Below are 12403 nucleotides of genomic sequence, written 5' to 3'. Positions count from 1 at the left end.
GTCTCAAACTCCTGCCAGCCAGCCTCTTCCATTTCTGGACAGCTCTGTCCTTTAGACAGGGCTCTCAGGCCCCAGCTGAGAGTCCCTGCTGGACTGTGGCCCTCTGAGTGCTGTCATCGCCAGTCTTCCTGGCCTCTGTGTCCACCAGCATCTGGTCCTGGCAGGCCTTCAATGTGACCTGAACTGAAATGGATTTGTTCTCATCTGGCCTTTCAGAGTAACACACACCAACTTCCCTGGCTTCTGCGGGACAACTCTTCCAACATGAGAAAATACTGTTGAATTTCCAGAAGCTGTCCTCCCAGTTACATATACCCAGCTGTTTCTTCCCTTCTTCAGTACACGTGGTTTCTCTTCACTCCATTTTGCTCTTAAAATCATGGTGCCTAATTAAGATAAAATAATCAGAGGTAGGTAATAACTTGTAATGAGAAATAATCTGAATCATTTTGCTGTACACTTGAAACTCATACACACGGTCAATTAACTATACTTCAATTTAAAAACAAAATCGGAGGTGGTGTAACGTGCACCAAAACTGTTAGGACACTTACTGTCTGTGATGTGGACACGGCTTCTTCCAATGCATGTGAAGATTCTATGCCCTTCTTTAACTGTCAGCTCCTATCAATCCTGAGGTGGGTAGAAGGGTTAGACATGTAAGTCAGGCTGTCCTGGGTTTGAATTCTGGCTCTTCCTCTTACTCACTTACTGTGTGATCTTGGGCAAGTTACTAAACCTCCCCAGCCTAAGTTTCCTAAGTAAATTGGAAATAATAGCAGATTAATCTTCCATAGCTGTTGAGAGAATTGAATTAAATAATGTAAGGCAAACACTAAGAATGGAACCTAGACATAGTTAGTACTCAGGAAACGCTAGCTATTATTTAGTAACTGTCATTTTATGTCCCTTTGGGATGTGCTTCTATCTGAACATGACAATAGGGCCTCTTCTGTTGCTCTGGAGAAACCACAGTTTAATTCAAAGAATTAATTGCTCCCATGACAACCCAAGCACCTCATTTTCTCCATACTCTTGACTTAATGTTCTTCTTCCTCAGATGCAAAACGTCAGCCATGATCAGCCTGCCCTGGGCTCTCTCTAGATATGCAATGAGTCTTTATTGAGCACTTGCTCTTTGCCAGTCACTCTTTCAGGCACCAGGAATGAAGTAATGAGCTCTTCTAGAGCTCACACACCAGTGGCAAACAGACAATAAATAAAGACACATTATGTCAGGCTGTGAAAAGTGCTATGAAATAAATGCAGCAGAAAAAGGGGGGATAGACATGAGAAGGGTGTTGTTTCATAGAGGGTAGTCTGAACAGACCTGAGCAGACATCTGAGTGCAGTGAGGCAGCAAGGCACGCAGATACCTGAGTAAAGGGTGTGCTGGGCAGAGGAAACCACACGTGCAAAGGCCCTGAGGCAGGCGGGTGAGGAGTGTTTGGGGAGCAGCATGGGGCCAGCAGAGCTGAAACAGAGTGAGAAGGAGGACAGACATCAGACATGAGGGAGACTGATCACACACGGCTTTGAGACACTAAGACTGGCTTTTACTCTGAGAGGCGAGGCCATTGAAGAGTTTCAGCAAAGATGAGCCACAAGCTGACTTTTAAGCGAATGAGTCTGGCTACTGCGTGAGGATAGATTCTCGGGGTCAAGGGGGAACTTGTGAGACCCACTCCACCTTCCTCACCTTCCAGGTCAGAAACTTATCTTCTGCTTTTAAGCAACTCACTTCTGTCTCCTGCTGGAAGAAGAAATTGAAGGGAGAGCAGCCACAGAGCAGTCCACAGAATACAAACAGGGCGATGAAATGGAATGCGAGGTTCTTCCAGAAGAACCTTTTATTTATAAGAGATTCCTCTGCATGATAGGAGTTCCCCACCATATTTGTGCAGAATCATGTTTGTCTGCTATATCTCCTCAAACCGGGAGTTGTAAACAGCAGAAATCACACCCTGTCCTTGGTGAGAAATTCAAAACAAAACAAAACAAAATGGGAGGTTATTAAATAAGTTGCTTGAACCAGACGGTAAAAGGGGAGGAAGAAAAAATGGTCAAGCGATCATGTAACCTGGGGAAGAGAAAGTTAAGAGGAAATTTAAATTGATTTTTCAGTGCAATGATTTGCAAAAGCATGTGCTCACTCTCTCCACTGCAGAACTTCAGGGAGTCCAGCTGGATGTAAAGCAAAGGGTGTGATCGTGGTAGGAAATAAGGTAACCATGGGATACCGTGTAAGTTACCTAAGGAGACTGAGAAACAGCGATTCACAGCCTCTAGCATAATATTGAAGAAATGAATATCATTGTGGGGGAGACGATCCTGCCAGGAGACAAGGGAATGACAGCAAAGAGCATTTGCTCCTGGTGAACAAGACTGAGAGAGGAGGCGGAGCATCGCAAGGCTTGACATGACAGCCGCATGGAAGGGCAGTGAGGTGCAGATGTGGCCGTTCCCAGACAGGAGTCCAAAGCACGTCGTGGGCCTAAAAGCCACTCCCTGAAGGCAGGTGGCCCAGAGTTCCCTCTCCCTGTCTTTCAGACCTGTTCTCTCAGACACGCCTTGTTCTGAGCTTGCCTAGTCTTAGAACACAAAGCCCAAGCCCCGCACAAATCAGATGATGGGCCAAGCCACAGTCCTCCACACCTGGCCTGGGCCTCCCTCTCCAGCCTCCCTCCCACCACTCCCCGTTCTTAATCCGGCGTGATGCCAGGCTGCTGTGGGTTCTTAGACATGCTTCATGGCGCCACGCTTCCCTGCCTCTACTCTGGTGTTCTTGCTGCCTAGAGCACCCTTCTTCCCTATGCCCCTTGCCCCAACTCCAGGTCTACACCCCTTTCACCTGGCTTCAAGATTTATCTCAGGGGTCACCTCCTCCAGGGAGCCTTCCTTGAATCCCTTGGCAAAAGTGAATGCTTCTCCTCTGCGCTTTCAGAGCCTCATTGTTTACCTCTACCATTGCTCTTCCCTGAAAGTATGAGAAATCTGTATTTAGTATGTTCACCTCCCCAACAATCCCCACACTCATGCACCCACCTTCACATGAAACTATGTCCTCCTCAAGGGAGAGAACCCGCCTGTAATGCCTGCCCAGCTGAAGCTCTTAGACTGTGGATTTGCGGGCAGGGGAGCTCCCAGTCTGATGAGGGAAAGGCCGCAGCCCCTTGGGACGCTGTTCAGGGAAGGGAGTGTGATCCGAAAGAGGCCCAGTGAGGCCGAAGGGAGACCCAGCAATGGGTGAGCCAAGAGGGTGGAGCCACTCCAGGGAGACTTCCTGGAAGAAAGGGCTTCCTCTTAGAGGAGATTAGAGCCCTGCCCTCTGTCAGATCACCTACCTAACCCCTTCCACCCCCACCCGCTACCGCAGGATAAAGAGGTGACTGTTCAGGTCCAACCTTCAACACAGCAGAAAAATGGAGCAGGTGCCAAAGTGACCCCTTCTTCCGCCAGCCCTTTGTCCTGGGCCAGCCTCCTAGCACCGTGCCCTCAGGGGTCACCAAGGGGGGCACAGCTCCCTCGGTCATCTCCCTAAGCAGCTGTCTCACTAAACCTTGACCATCCCCCCAAGACACGGTAACACACACGTGTCTTAACCTGCCCGGCTTCTGGGCTTCGGCTTTGTGGTGTGGCGCATTGCAGCCTGCAGCCTCCTGGTGGGTAACCTTGAGAAGCCCCTCCCCTGCTTCCAAACCCTTGACTCCTCCTCCCCACCCCAGAAACTCAGGAAAGAGCCAAGTCAGCATTCTCCCAGGGGAGGGGTGCAGTGATGAGAAGACGTCAAAGCCTCCCTGCTCTGCCACACGGGGTGAGCCCCAGGACAATGGGAGATTAGCTTGTGAGGGACCAGCCGGCCAGTCCAGGGAGCGGCTGCTCCTGGCAGGAGGGCCCTGCCCGGGAGCACAACACCCTGAGGTTAACCTTTCGCTGCTCTGCCCCGCTGCCCTGAGCCTACAGCACGAAGGCCCTGTGGGCAGAGACCAGCCTTGGGCAAACCGTGCGGCCTTCCGTCTGCACACAATAAGGGCTGGTGGGAGGCACCACGTGGAGAGATTGGAGTCTGCATGCACTCCTGGGCTTTGAGGGTGGGAGGCACCAATGGATGGCCAGGGGAGTGAGTGCAGTCTGCATCCGTAGGAGGAGGGATTTGGGTCAGACTGCGCAAGGGTTGCTGTGCAGACTTCCTCTGAAGAAGGGAAGATTGGGACGCTCCAGTATCTCGGAATCGGTCCAGCCTAAAAACAGGATGTCCACAAGGGCTATACCCCGACCTCCACCTCTGACTGTCCAACTGGAGTCTCCAGGGCTGGCCCCAACAAGGAAGCTGCACTCTCTACTGCCCCAAAGACATCTCACACCCCCCACTCTCCTGCCACTCAGGGGCAGCCACTCAGATGTAACCCCTGAGAGAATCACCTGAGGACGAGGGCACGGGAACTCAGCATGAAACCTCTGTGAGAGCGACATGCTTTCACGTCACCATCCCACAATCATGACCTTGTTGATTCTGCAAACAAGCTCCCGGGAGCCTTGCTGGCCTGGTGGGAAAGCCCATGTCTGGAATTTCGTGAAGACGCTGAGCACAAACTCTACATAAGCCCCATTATCTCTTGTTCGATGTGTAGTGGCGGCTTCTGATTGCCTGTCCCCGTACCCGCCCTGAGCCCCGTGCCTCCGGACTTACAACCTTTCCCACCGGGTGCACCGCAGTCTCGGCACTGAGGTGGCCCCGCCTTGACTGCCTGCCATGAGCGATCTTTGTGTAACTGTTGGTTGTTTTGAGCCCGTGCTCCTGTTCTGTAGGCAGCCTTCAGGCTCCACACACCGTCCCTCTGGGCAACTTAGAAGTAGAGATCTGAGAACTTAGCTGATGACCTTGATCTGGACAGACAGATCCCTCAGGCCCCAGCCTCCTTCACTTTCACCAGAATTCTGGAGACTTCTCCCCAAGGAACAAACACAATTGCTCAAAGTGAATGACAAAAGCGTTTTATTAAAGATTCACCCGAAGATGGATAGAGGGAAGGAGAAGAGGTGGACAGGGTACTGAGTAGTTCTTGTCCCAATCTTGCAGGGCCAGTTGCTGCCAAGTGATGGAGAAGGAATTTGGTCCTGATGTAGAGGGAGATCGGGATCTGGTAGGAGGTGGTGTTGGGCTGGGACGGGACATTCGTGAACCTAATAAATCTGGAGATGAAGTGCCTGGTTGGATTCTCCACTGTCCATGGGAGGTGAAGAGTAGCTGACACCTCTCCCATTCCAGCTGGGTCACCAAGCCCAAATTAGGAAGAAGCTACCAAACTCCAAGAGGGCAGAGTCCATGCCCTGGCACCGAGGTGACACTGGTAAGACAAGCCCCAGGAAAGGAGGGTGGGGGTGGGGGTGAAGGAAGCAGAGACACCAGGGCTGGGCCAGGCTGGCCTCAGGGAGCTGCAGGGACCTCGTCTCCTCTATCGGCGGGAGGTGGTAGAGATGATCTTGCCGCTGGAACTGCCACCAATGCGGCCGCCAATGCCACCACTGATGCCGACGCCGCCACCGACGCCAACACCGCCACCAACGCCAACACCACCACCAACGCCGACATTACCACCAACGCCAACGCCGACATTGCCACCAACGCCAACACTGTCACCAATGCCACCACTGACACCAGCCCTGCCACCGATGCCTCCACCAACACCGACACCACCACCGATACCGACACCGCCACCGACGCCAACACCACCACCAAACCCAAAGCCACTTCCTGAGCCAGAACCCAGGCCAAATCCAGGGCGGCTTCCTAACGCTCCACCAATGCTTCCTGCACTGCCAGCACCACCAACTACAGCTGCGGGAGAAAGGCAAGGACAAGGTTATTCCAACAGTGCTGGAAACCGGGAATCTCACCCCAAACCGGTGTGAACAAGCAGCCACAGCGGGGGGCAGATGGTACTTACAGATGCTCACGGCACTCTGGCATTCTCCAGACATTCTGTGGGGGACAGAAAAAGCAGTCAATGTCAGCAAGCCTGGAGCCACGCTTCGTTCAACAAGCAGTTGTCAGGCACCCTCCCATCCTTAAGCAGCCAGATTTTAGGCCTGAATGAGAACTTGTTATATAACACCATCCTGGTTCATAACACACCAGCACCAAAGCAAATGGTCCAGCAGAGGTGCCCTGGACTGGCCATGGCCCTCAACCTCTCCATCCCTCCTGTTCCCACCCTGCCTTCCCCATCCCCCGCCCCCTCTCACCGGCACTCCTCGCCCTCCAGCAGCTTGCGGTAGGTGGCGATCTCGATGTCCAAGGCCAGCTTCACGCTCATGAGCTCCTGGTACTCTCGCAGCATCCGGGCCAGCTCCTCCTTGGCCTTCTGCAGGGCAACCTCCAGCTCTGTGCGCTTGCTGTAGGCATCTTTCAGGGCCACCTCCCCACGCTGCTCTGCGTCGGCCACAGATGCCTGCAGAGTCTGGCACTGCAAACAGAACAGGCAATCATCAGAGTCCTACTATCAAGACATGTAAATCTGTCCCCTCTCCTGTAGCAGCTTTGCTTGTGTTAGGATGTCAGGATTCTATCTGTCCTCCCCACCCTCCCTGACTCTTATGCATTTTATTCACGCCAGCGAGGGTCCACCAGTGCCCCACCAGACTGATCAGATACAGATGAACAGAACCAATGAAAAAGAGCCAAGAAAGCTTATTGGCTGAGGTGTCACGTCATGTTAACTAGGATATTGCTGAAAAGATCTGGGTATGACTTAGGCAAAGAGCTACAAATCCCCTGCAGACCAGCTCAAGAGCTTCTGGCCTGATGCCTTATCTGCTTGTCTATTGTGGAGACCTCTGTCTTGGGCCCCTGGCCCTGTACCCGTGCTGAGTACAGGTGACACCTACCTGCTTCTTGATGTTCTCGATCTCAGCCCGCAGCCTCTGGATCAACCTGTTAAGCTCTGAAATCTCATTCTTGGTGCTCTTCAGGCTGTCACCATGTTGATCAACTGAGGTCTGGAGCTGCTGGACCTAAGACCCAGGAGACACCGGGAAGCAGGGGTCAGGGGTGTTTGGGTCGGGTCTGTTCTCAAGAGAACTCAGCAAGAGTAGCCACAGGTGGCAGGGATCATACGAAATGTCATGTAATCTCCAGGTGGACCAGGATCAGTGATGCCCAGAAGAATCAGTTTACCTCTGACTTCTCTCGGGCTCGAGCTGATGATCATCTGCTCACAGACATCAAAAGCAGAGCCCCAGAAGCCACTCTCAACTCCTGAGAGACCCTGACACCCACCTTGGTCTGGTACAGGGCCTGGGCCTCGGCCTTGCTCCTCTGGGCGATCTCCTCGTACTGGGCCCGGACCTCAGCAATGATGCTGTCCAGGTCCAGGTTGCGGTTGTTGTCCATGGACAGGACCACGGACGTGTCACTGACATGGGTCTGCATCTGAGACAGCTCCTGCAGGAAAAATGTCTGCCATCAGACCTCCTGGAGAGTCTTCCCTAACCTCTGATACCAGAGACGTACAATCAGCATGGAACTAGCCATGCCACAGGCTCAGATGGAAGCCAACTTGGCATTCCCAAAGTGTACATAGGAGGAGGAGGGGTATATTTCTATATAGAAATCAAGGTGTTGGTGACATCTGAAGATAGAAAAGCAATGGTTGAAGTCTTTACTGCTCCCTGAGGCCCACAAGCCATCGCAGGTCAGGGGGCCCTGAGTATGTTGCATGGAAAGGAAGGGAATGGATCTGTTTCACTAGAGAAATTCTGGATGGCAATAAATTCTATCCCATGCAATCTTTAGATCTAATCTTCTAAGACAGTTTCTCGTTTTGAGGACCTCTCAGTTGAATCTCTCACTTCAACCCTTTCTATCCATGACCTTGCTGAGAGCCCATGGCCCTGAAGGAAGGGAGCTGGAGTCCTTTAAAAGAACTGTCCATTCAAACCAGCAGCCTCACAGGTGGAGGAGCCCCTTCCCTGAATGGAAGGGGGTGGGGATGGAGTTCTCACCGCATCATAGAGAACCCTCAGGAAGCTGATCTCATCATTAAGAGCGTCCACCTTGGCCTCCAACTCCACTTTGTTCATGTAGGCGGCGTCCACCTCCTGCAGAGGAGCGGGGAGGATAAGAGACAGGGTACACACATTCCAATGGGGGCAGGGGTGTCATGTGACACACAAGGTAGCACCAGGTAAGGTGGTGGGGGACTCATCATTTGGCCTATTCTGCCCCTAAAGCCGCCTGCAGACGTGGAAGTTACTTATCCAAATGGGCTTTTTTCACAGCCTTAATTCCCAGTTCAGTGAGATCTGGATAGTACCAGGTGGGGTGGAGATGAGGCAGAGATGGACCAAACCCATGATTCCAGCCCAAGACCACTCCTGAGGGAAGAGGGAGCACATCCCTACCCTCCTGCAACCCTTACCTTCTTGAGGACCACAAAGTCATTTTCAGCAGCTGTGCGTTTGTTGATCTCATCTTCATACCTGGTGGGAGGAAGATGGGAAAGAAAAGATGAAAGCCCCATAGTGAGCTCGTGTTTTTCACTCTCTCCTGCTGGTTCTCAAACATCTAACTGTTTGGGAAAATCCAACTAATTGGCTACATTTTCCCATGTTCATATAGATATTCATTCCACCTATATTTATTGAGTAATTACAATGTATGAGGTACCAGTCTAGACTGTAGTTTATTCAGAGAAGTGAAAACCAAGTTTTAAAAAGATGGATTGCGGGATTTCCTAGGTGGCGCAGTGGTTAAGAATCCGCCTGCCAATGAAGGGGACATGGATTCGAGCCCAGCTCTGGGAAGATTCCCACATGCCGCAGAGCAATGAAGCCCGTGCACCACAACTATTGAGCCTGTGCTCTAAAGCCCATGAGCCACAACTATTGAGCCCATGTGCTGCAACTATTGAAGCCCATGTGCCTAGAGCCTGTGCTCTGCAACAAGAGAAGCCACTATAATGAGGAGCTCACGCACCACAATGAAGAGTAGCCCCCGCTCACATCAACTAGAGAAAGCCTGTGTGCAGCATCAAAGACCCAACGCAGTCAATAAATTAAATAAATAAATAAATTTATAAAAAAAAAAAAGACGGATCACAAGAGATAAGATGTGAATAGGAGAACCAGCAATGACCTGGCTGGTTTTATTTCCACAGAAGGGCTGTCATTTGGCCATTGGGTGGATTAAATTCTCAGGAGGGTTGCCAATACTCCAGTTCTCCTCCTTTGGTGTGAGAGTGAATTGAGAGGGAGCTGGTATTTTTCTCAGCTGCATCCCATAATGAGCATAATAAGAGCTAATATGCATTCAGTGTTCATTGTATGTCCAGCACTATGCTACCTGCTTTCTCTATCTCATTTAATTTCATTTCATTCTCACAACCTATAAGGTAGAACTATTATCCCCATTTTAAAGATGAAGAAAACGAAGGTTCAGAGAGGTTAAGCAAGTCATCCAAGATCGCACAGCTAGTAAGTGGAGGAATCAGTATGCCAAGCAGGCCCGTCTATCTCTACAGCCTGTATTCTTCTAACCCTACTGTATTACTTTTCATCTGCTTGGCTTTTTATCTTATTTGTATATGGCAAGCCCAGCTTCCTGAACACATCACTCAGTTTCTGTTTGGGGCAACAGTTTCTGTTACTAGACCTCACCCCATTAAATAGTGACCATGTAGGTGCAGGGGAACAGACTGGAGGTCCTTCCTGACCCTTTGGGGTCTCTTCAGAGCCTGGGATTCTAAATGACTGAAGAGGAGCCCAGGGAGGTGGGGGGGGGGGGGGAGTGGGGCAAGCCTAGGGCATGGCTGGGCAGATTTGTAGGATGGCATCCCCTCCCCCCATACTTGGCCTTGAAGTCCTCCACACTGTCCTGAGTGATCTTCAGCTCAGACTGCAGGCGTCCTTTGTCATTGGTCAAGGCATCCAGCTGCCTCCTCAGGGCACTGAGGTAGGCCTCAAAGAGGGGCTCAAGGTTTTTGCTGGACGTGGTGGTCGTCTGCTGCTGGAGGAGGTTCCACTTGGTCTCCAGCACCTTGTTCTGCTGCTCTAAGAACCGCACCTGGATTTAAGACAGACACCAACAGATAAGGACCTGAAACTCTGTTAGGAGGGCTGGCCAACCCAGTCGATCCAAGCCAACCAGGCAGCCCAAGAGCTGTCCAAGTAGGGCCACCACATTGCAATTCCAGGCACCACCTGCTGGAGTCAACATGGCAGCCCCACTCCACAGCAGCAAGTGGGCATGTGTGTTGGGAAGAACAGAGCACAGCCAGCCCAGCAGGGCCTGACTGTGCAGCAACTACAACTTCCCGACCACAGAGATCCAGAGGCCCTGGGATGAGTTACTGAGAAGAACACTGAATTTCTATGAGATAATAAAATAAAACCAAATTAGGAGATACAACCCCAGCCTGGGGGCTATTGCATTCAAAGTGATCCTGACCCAAGGCAAAGGGACGATAAATTCAGTGAAGATGTATTAAACAAGCTTTCTTATAAGTGGACTTGGTGTGTCCCTGTGAAGCTATGCACAACTGAGTATAAATATTTAAGATCAAGCCCTAGACATATTCTGAGTCTCACAGACTCCCGCAAGGGGACTGCCCTGAACTTTCCCTCTAGGAAGATATCTAGCCAGATAAACCAAGGTTTAGCAAGACATTTCCACTGTATGTGCTTCAGAGTGGAAAGCAGGTAAGAGTGACTGATCACAGTTCGAACTTAAACTGATGATAGGAGAGAAGCCAAGAGAGCACCCAACCCTTGGTCTTATTTTTACATGTATAGGTCCTAGAGTCACAATAAAGCCTTTTTAAGCTACTACAGGTTGATTCAAACCAGCAAGAAGAGCAAATATTCCCACTCAATCTGCTCCAAGACAGTTCATTCTTGACACATTCATCTAAGAGGACTAAGACGTCGATGCACAGAGAAACAGGGCATCCCGGGCCAAAGGTGTTACACCCGTCCATTCAGTCATTCATCTTTGGATTAAGGACTCTCTGGAACTAATCCGTTTGCAATCATCCATCACACAGAAGCACAGCACACAGCAAAAAAAAGACTTAAACCTCTAGACCTTGCATGGAGAAAAGGAAGTGACCCATTCCATCCCCTCTTCAAACAGACCCAGAAATGAGCAATCTTGCCCAAATTGAGGAGGATGAATGCAATGATCTTCCAAGGTCCTATTGGGACCTTGAATCTGCCATTAGAGTCATTCCCTTTCTCATGTGGGAAATCAGCCTGGTTTTCTTCTGCTCCAAACACAGAAGTGCCAATAGTTAAGCTATTATATTAACTATAATTAATTAACTATTGAATTATTAACCGTGTTATTTCTGAAACCAAAATCTGAGAAAAAGCAGGGAAACAATGAACCCACTTTATAGCTGGGGTGACTGGACCCAGAAAAGTTGAAAGATTTGCCTGGTAACACATAGCACGTCAGGAAATCCAAATATTGAACTGCTTTGAGCATCACACCAGCCATAGGACAAAAGAGAAAGAGTAATGATTCTTCTTAACCGGGTGGGAACCAGAGGCCCAGAGAAGTTCACAGTTTTCCCAAGTTCACAGAGGGCTCAGGTCTGAGATGCCGGGACTCAGAAACTCTGGCTTCTACCACCTAATGTGACCAAGGGGCCGGCTCACCTTGTCGATGAAGGAGGCGAACTTGTTGTTGAGAATCTTGATTTGCTCCCGCTCCTCGGTCCGGATTCTCTGGATCTCAGGGTCGATCTCCACGTGGAGTGGGGTCAGCAGGCTCTGGTTGATGGTGACCTCCTGAATCCCCCCAGCAGGGCAGACGGGGAAACCAGCACCACCCCGTCCACCGTAGGAGCCCCCGAGTCCAACACCAAAGCTGCCGGCACCAAAACCGCCGGCACCAAAACCGGCACCAAAGCCACCAGCCCCAAAGCCAGCGCCTTGCCGGAACCCAGCCAGGCTGATGGAGATGCTCTTGTTCCCCCCAAGGTTGTAGAGGCTTCTGCTGCCGAAGCCCCCGGAGGAGCAGCGGCCTGCACCCCCAGACGTGGAGATGGAGCTGAAAGCAGCCTTCTTGCTGCCACCTACAATGGCTGAGCCACCGCTAAAGCCTCGGGACCCTCCTCGGACATGCTGCTGTCTGGCAATCATGGCAGGAGAGAGAGGAGCGAGCTCAGAGTTATCAGGGAGAAGCGAGAGGGACCAGGCCACTGAATGCTGCAGCCCTAGTCCGGGTCTCTTATATGTGCTGGAGAGCAGGGCTTGGTTGCAGGGGCATAAAGGGAAAAATCTGAAACATCTCTGGGCTTGGCCTTTGGCACTGGCCCATCCTTTTTGCACCCGCTGAACTTGTCACAAACACACCTACAGAAGTCACTGGGAGAGTACACTCTCCTCCCGGAGAAGCTGA

General features: G+C 51.1%; 1 protein-coding gene across 1 annotated transcript; it reads right to left on the bottom strand.

Moving 5' to 3' along the window:
- Positions 1-6242: 6242 nt before the first annotated feature.
- KRT4 (keratin 4) lies at positions 6243-12193 on the bottom strand. Its single transcript, XM_057701637.1, has 7 exons — positions 11659-12193; positions 9849-10063; positions 8421-8481; positions 8005-8100; positions 7280-7444; positions 6889-7014; positions 6243-6467 (listed from the first exon to the last, which is right to left on the bottom strand). The coding sequence occupies exons 1-7, from the start codon at positions 12142-12144 to the stop codon at positions 6243-6245; spliced, it is 1374 nt and encodes a 457-aa protein (XP_057557620.1). The 5' UTR covers positions 12145-12193.
- Positions 12194-12403: the final 210 nt, after the last annotated feature.

Source organism: Hippopotamus amphibius, chromosome 12 (assembly GCF_030028045.1).
Source record: "Hippopotamus amphibius kiboko isolate mHipAmp2 chromosome 12, mHipAmp2.hap2, whole genome shotgun sequence".
Classification (NCBI taxonomy): Eukaryota; Metazoa; Chordata; class Mammalia; order Artiodactyla; family Hippopotamidae; genus Hippopotamus; species Hippopotamus amphibius.
Note: the sequence above shows the minus strand (reverse complement) of the source record. Positions and strands in the feature narration are given on the sequence as shown.

Bases quoted from the DNA above. Each gene is read 5' to 3' on its own strand.
- KRT4 (XM_057701637.1), bottom strand. From the start codon at position 12,144: ATGATTGCCAGACAGCAGCATGTCCGAGGAGGGTCCCGAGGCTTTAGC. The intron at 8,101-8,420 runs GTAAGGGTTGCA...GCTCCTCTGCAG, and splicing joins ACTTTGTGGTCCTCAAGAAG to GAGGTGGACGCCGCCTACAT. The intron at 6,468-6,888 runs GTAGGTGTCACC...TTCTGTTTGCAG, and splicing joins TCGAGAACATCAAGAAGCAG to TGCCAGACTCTGCAGGCATC.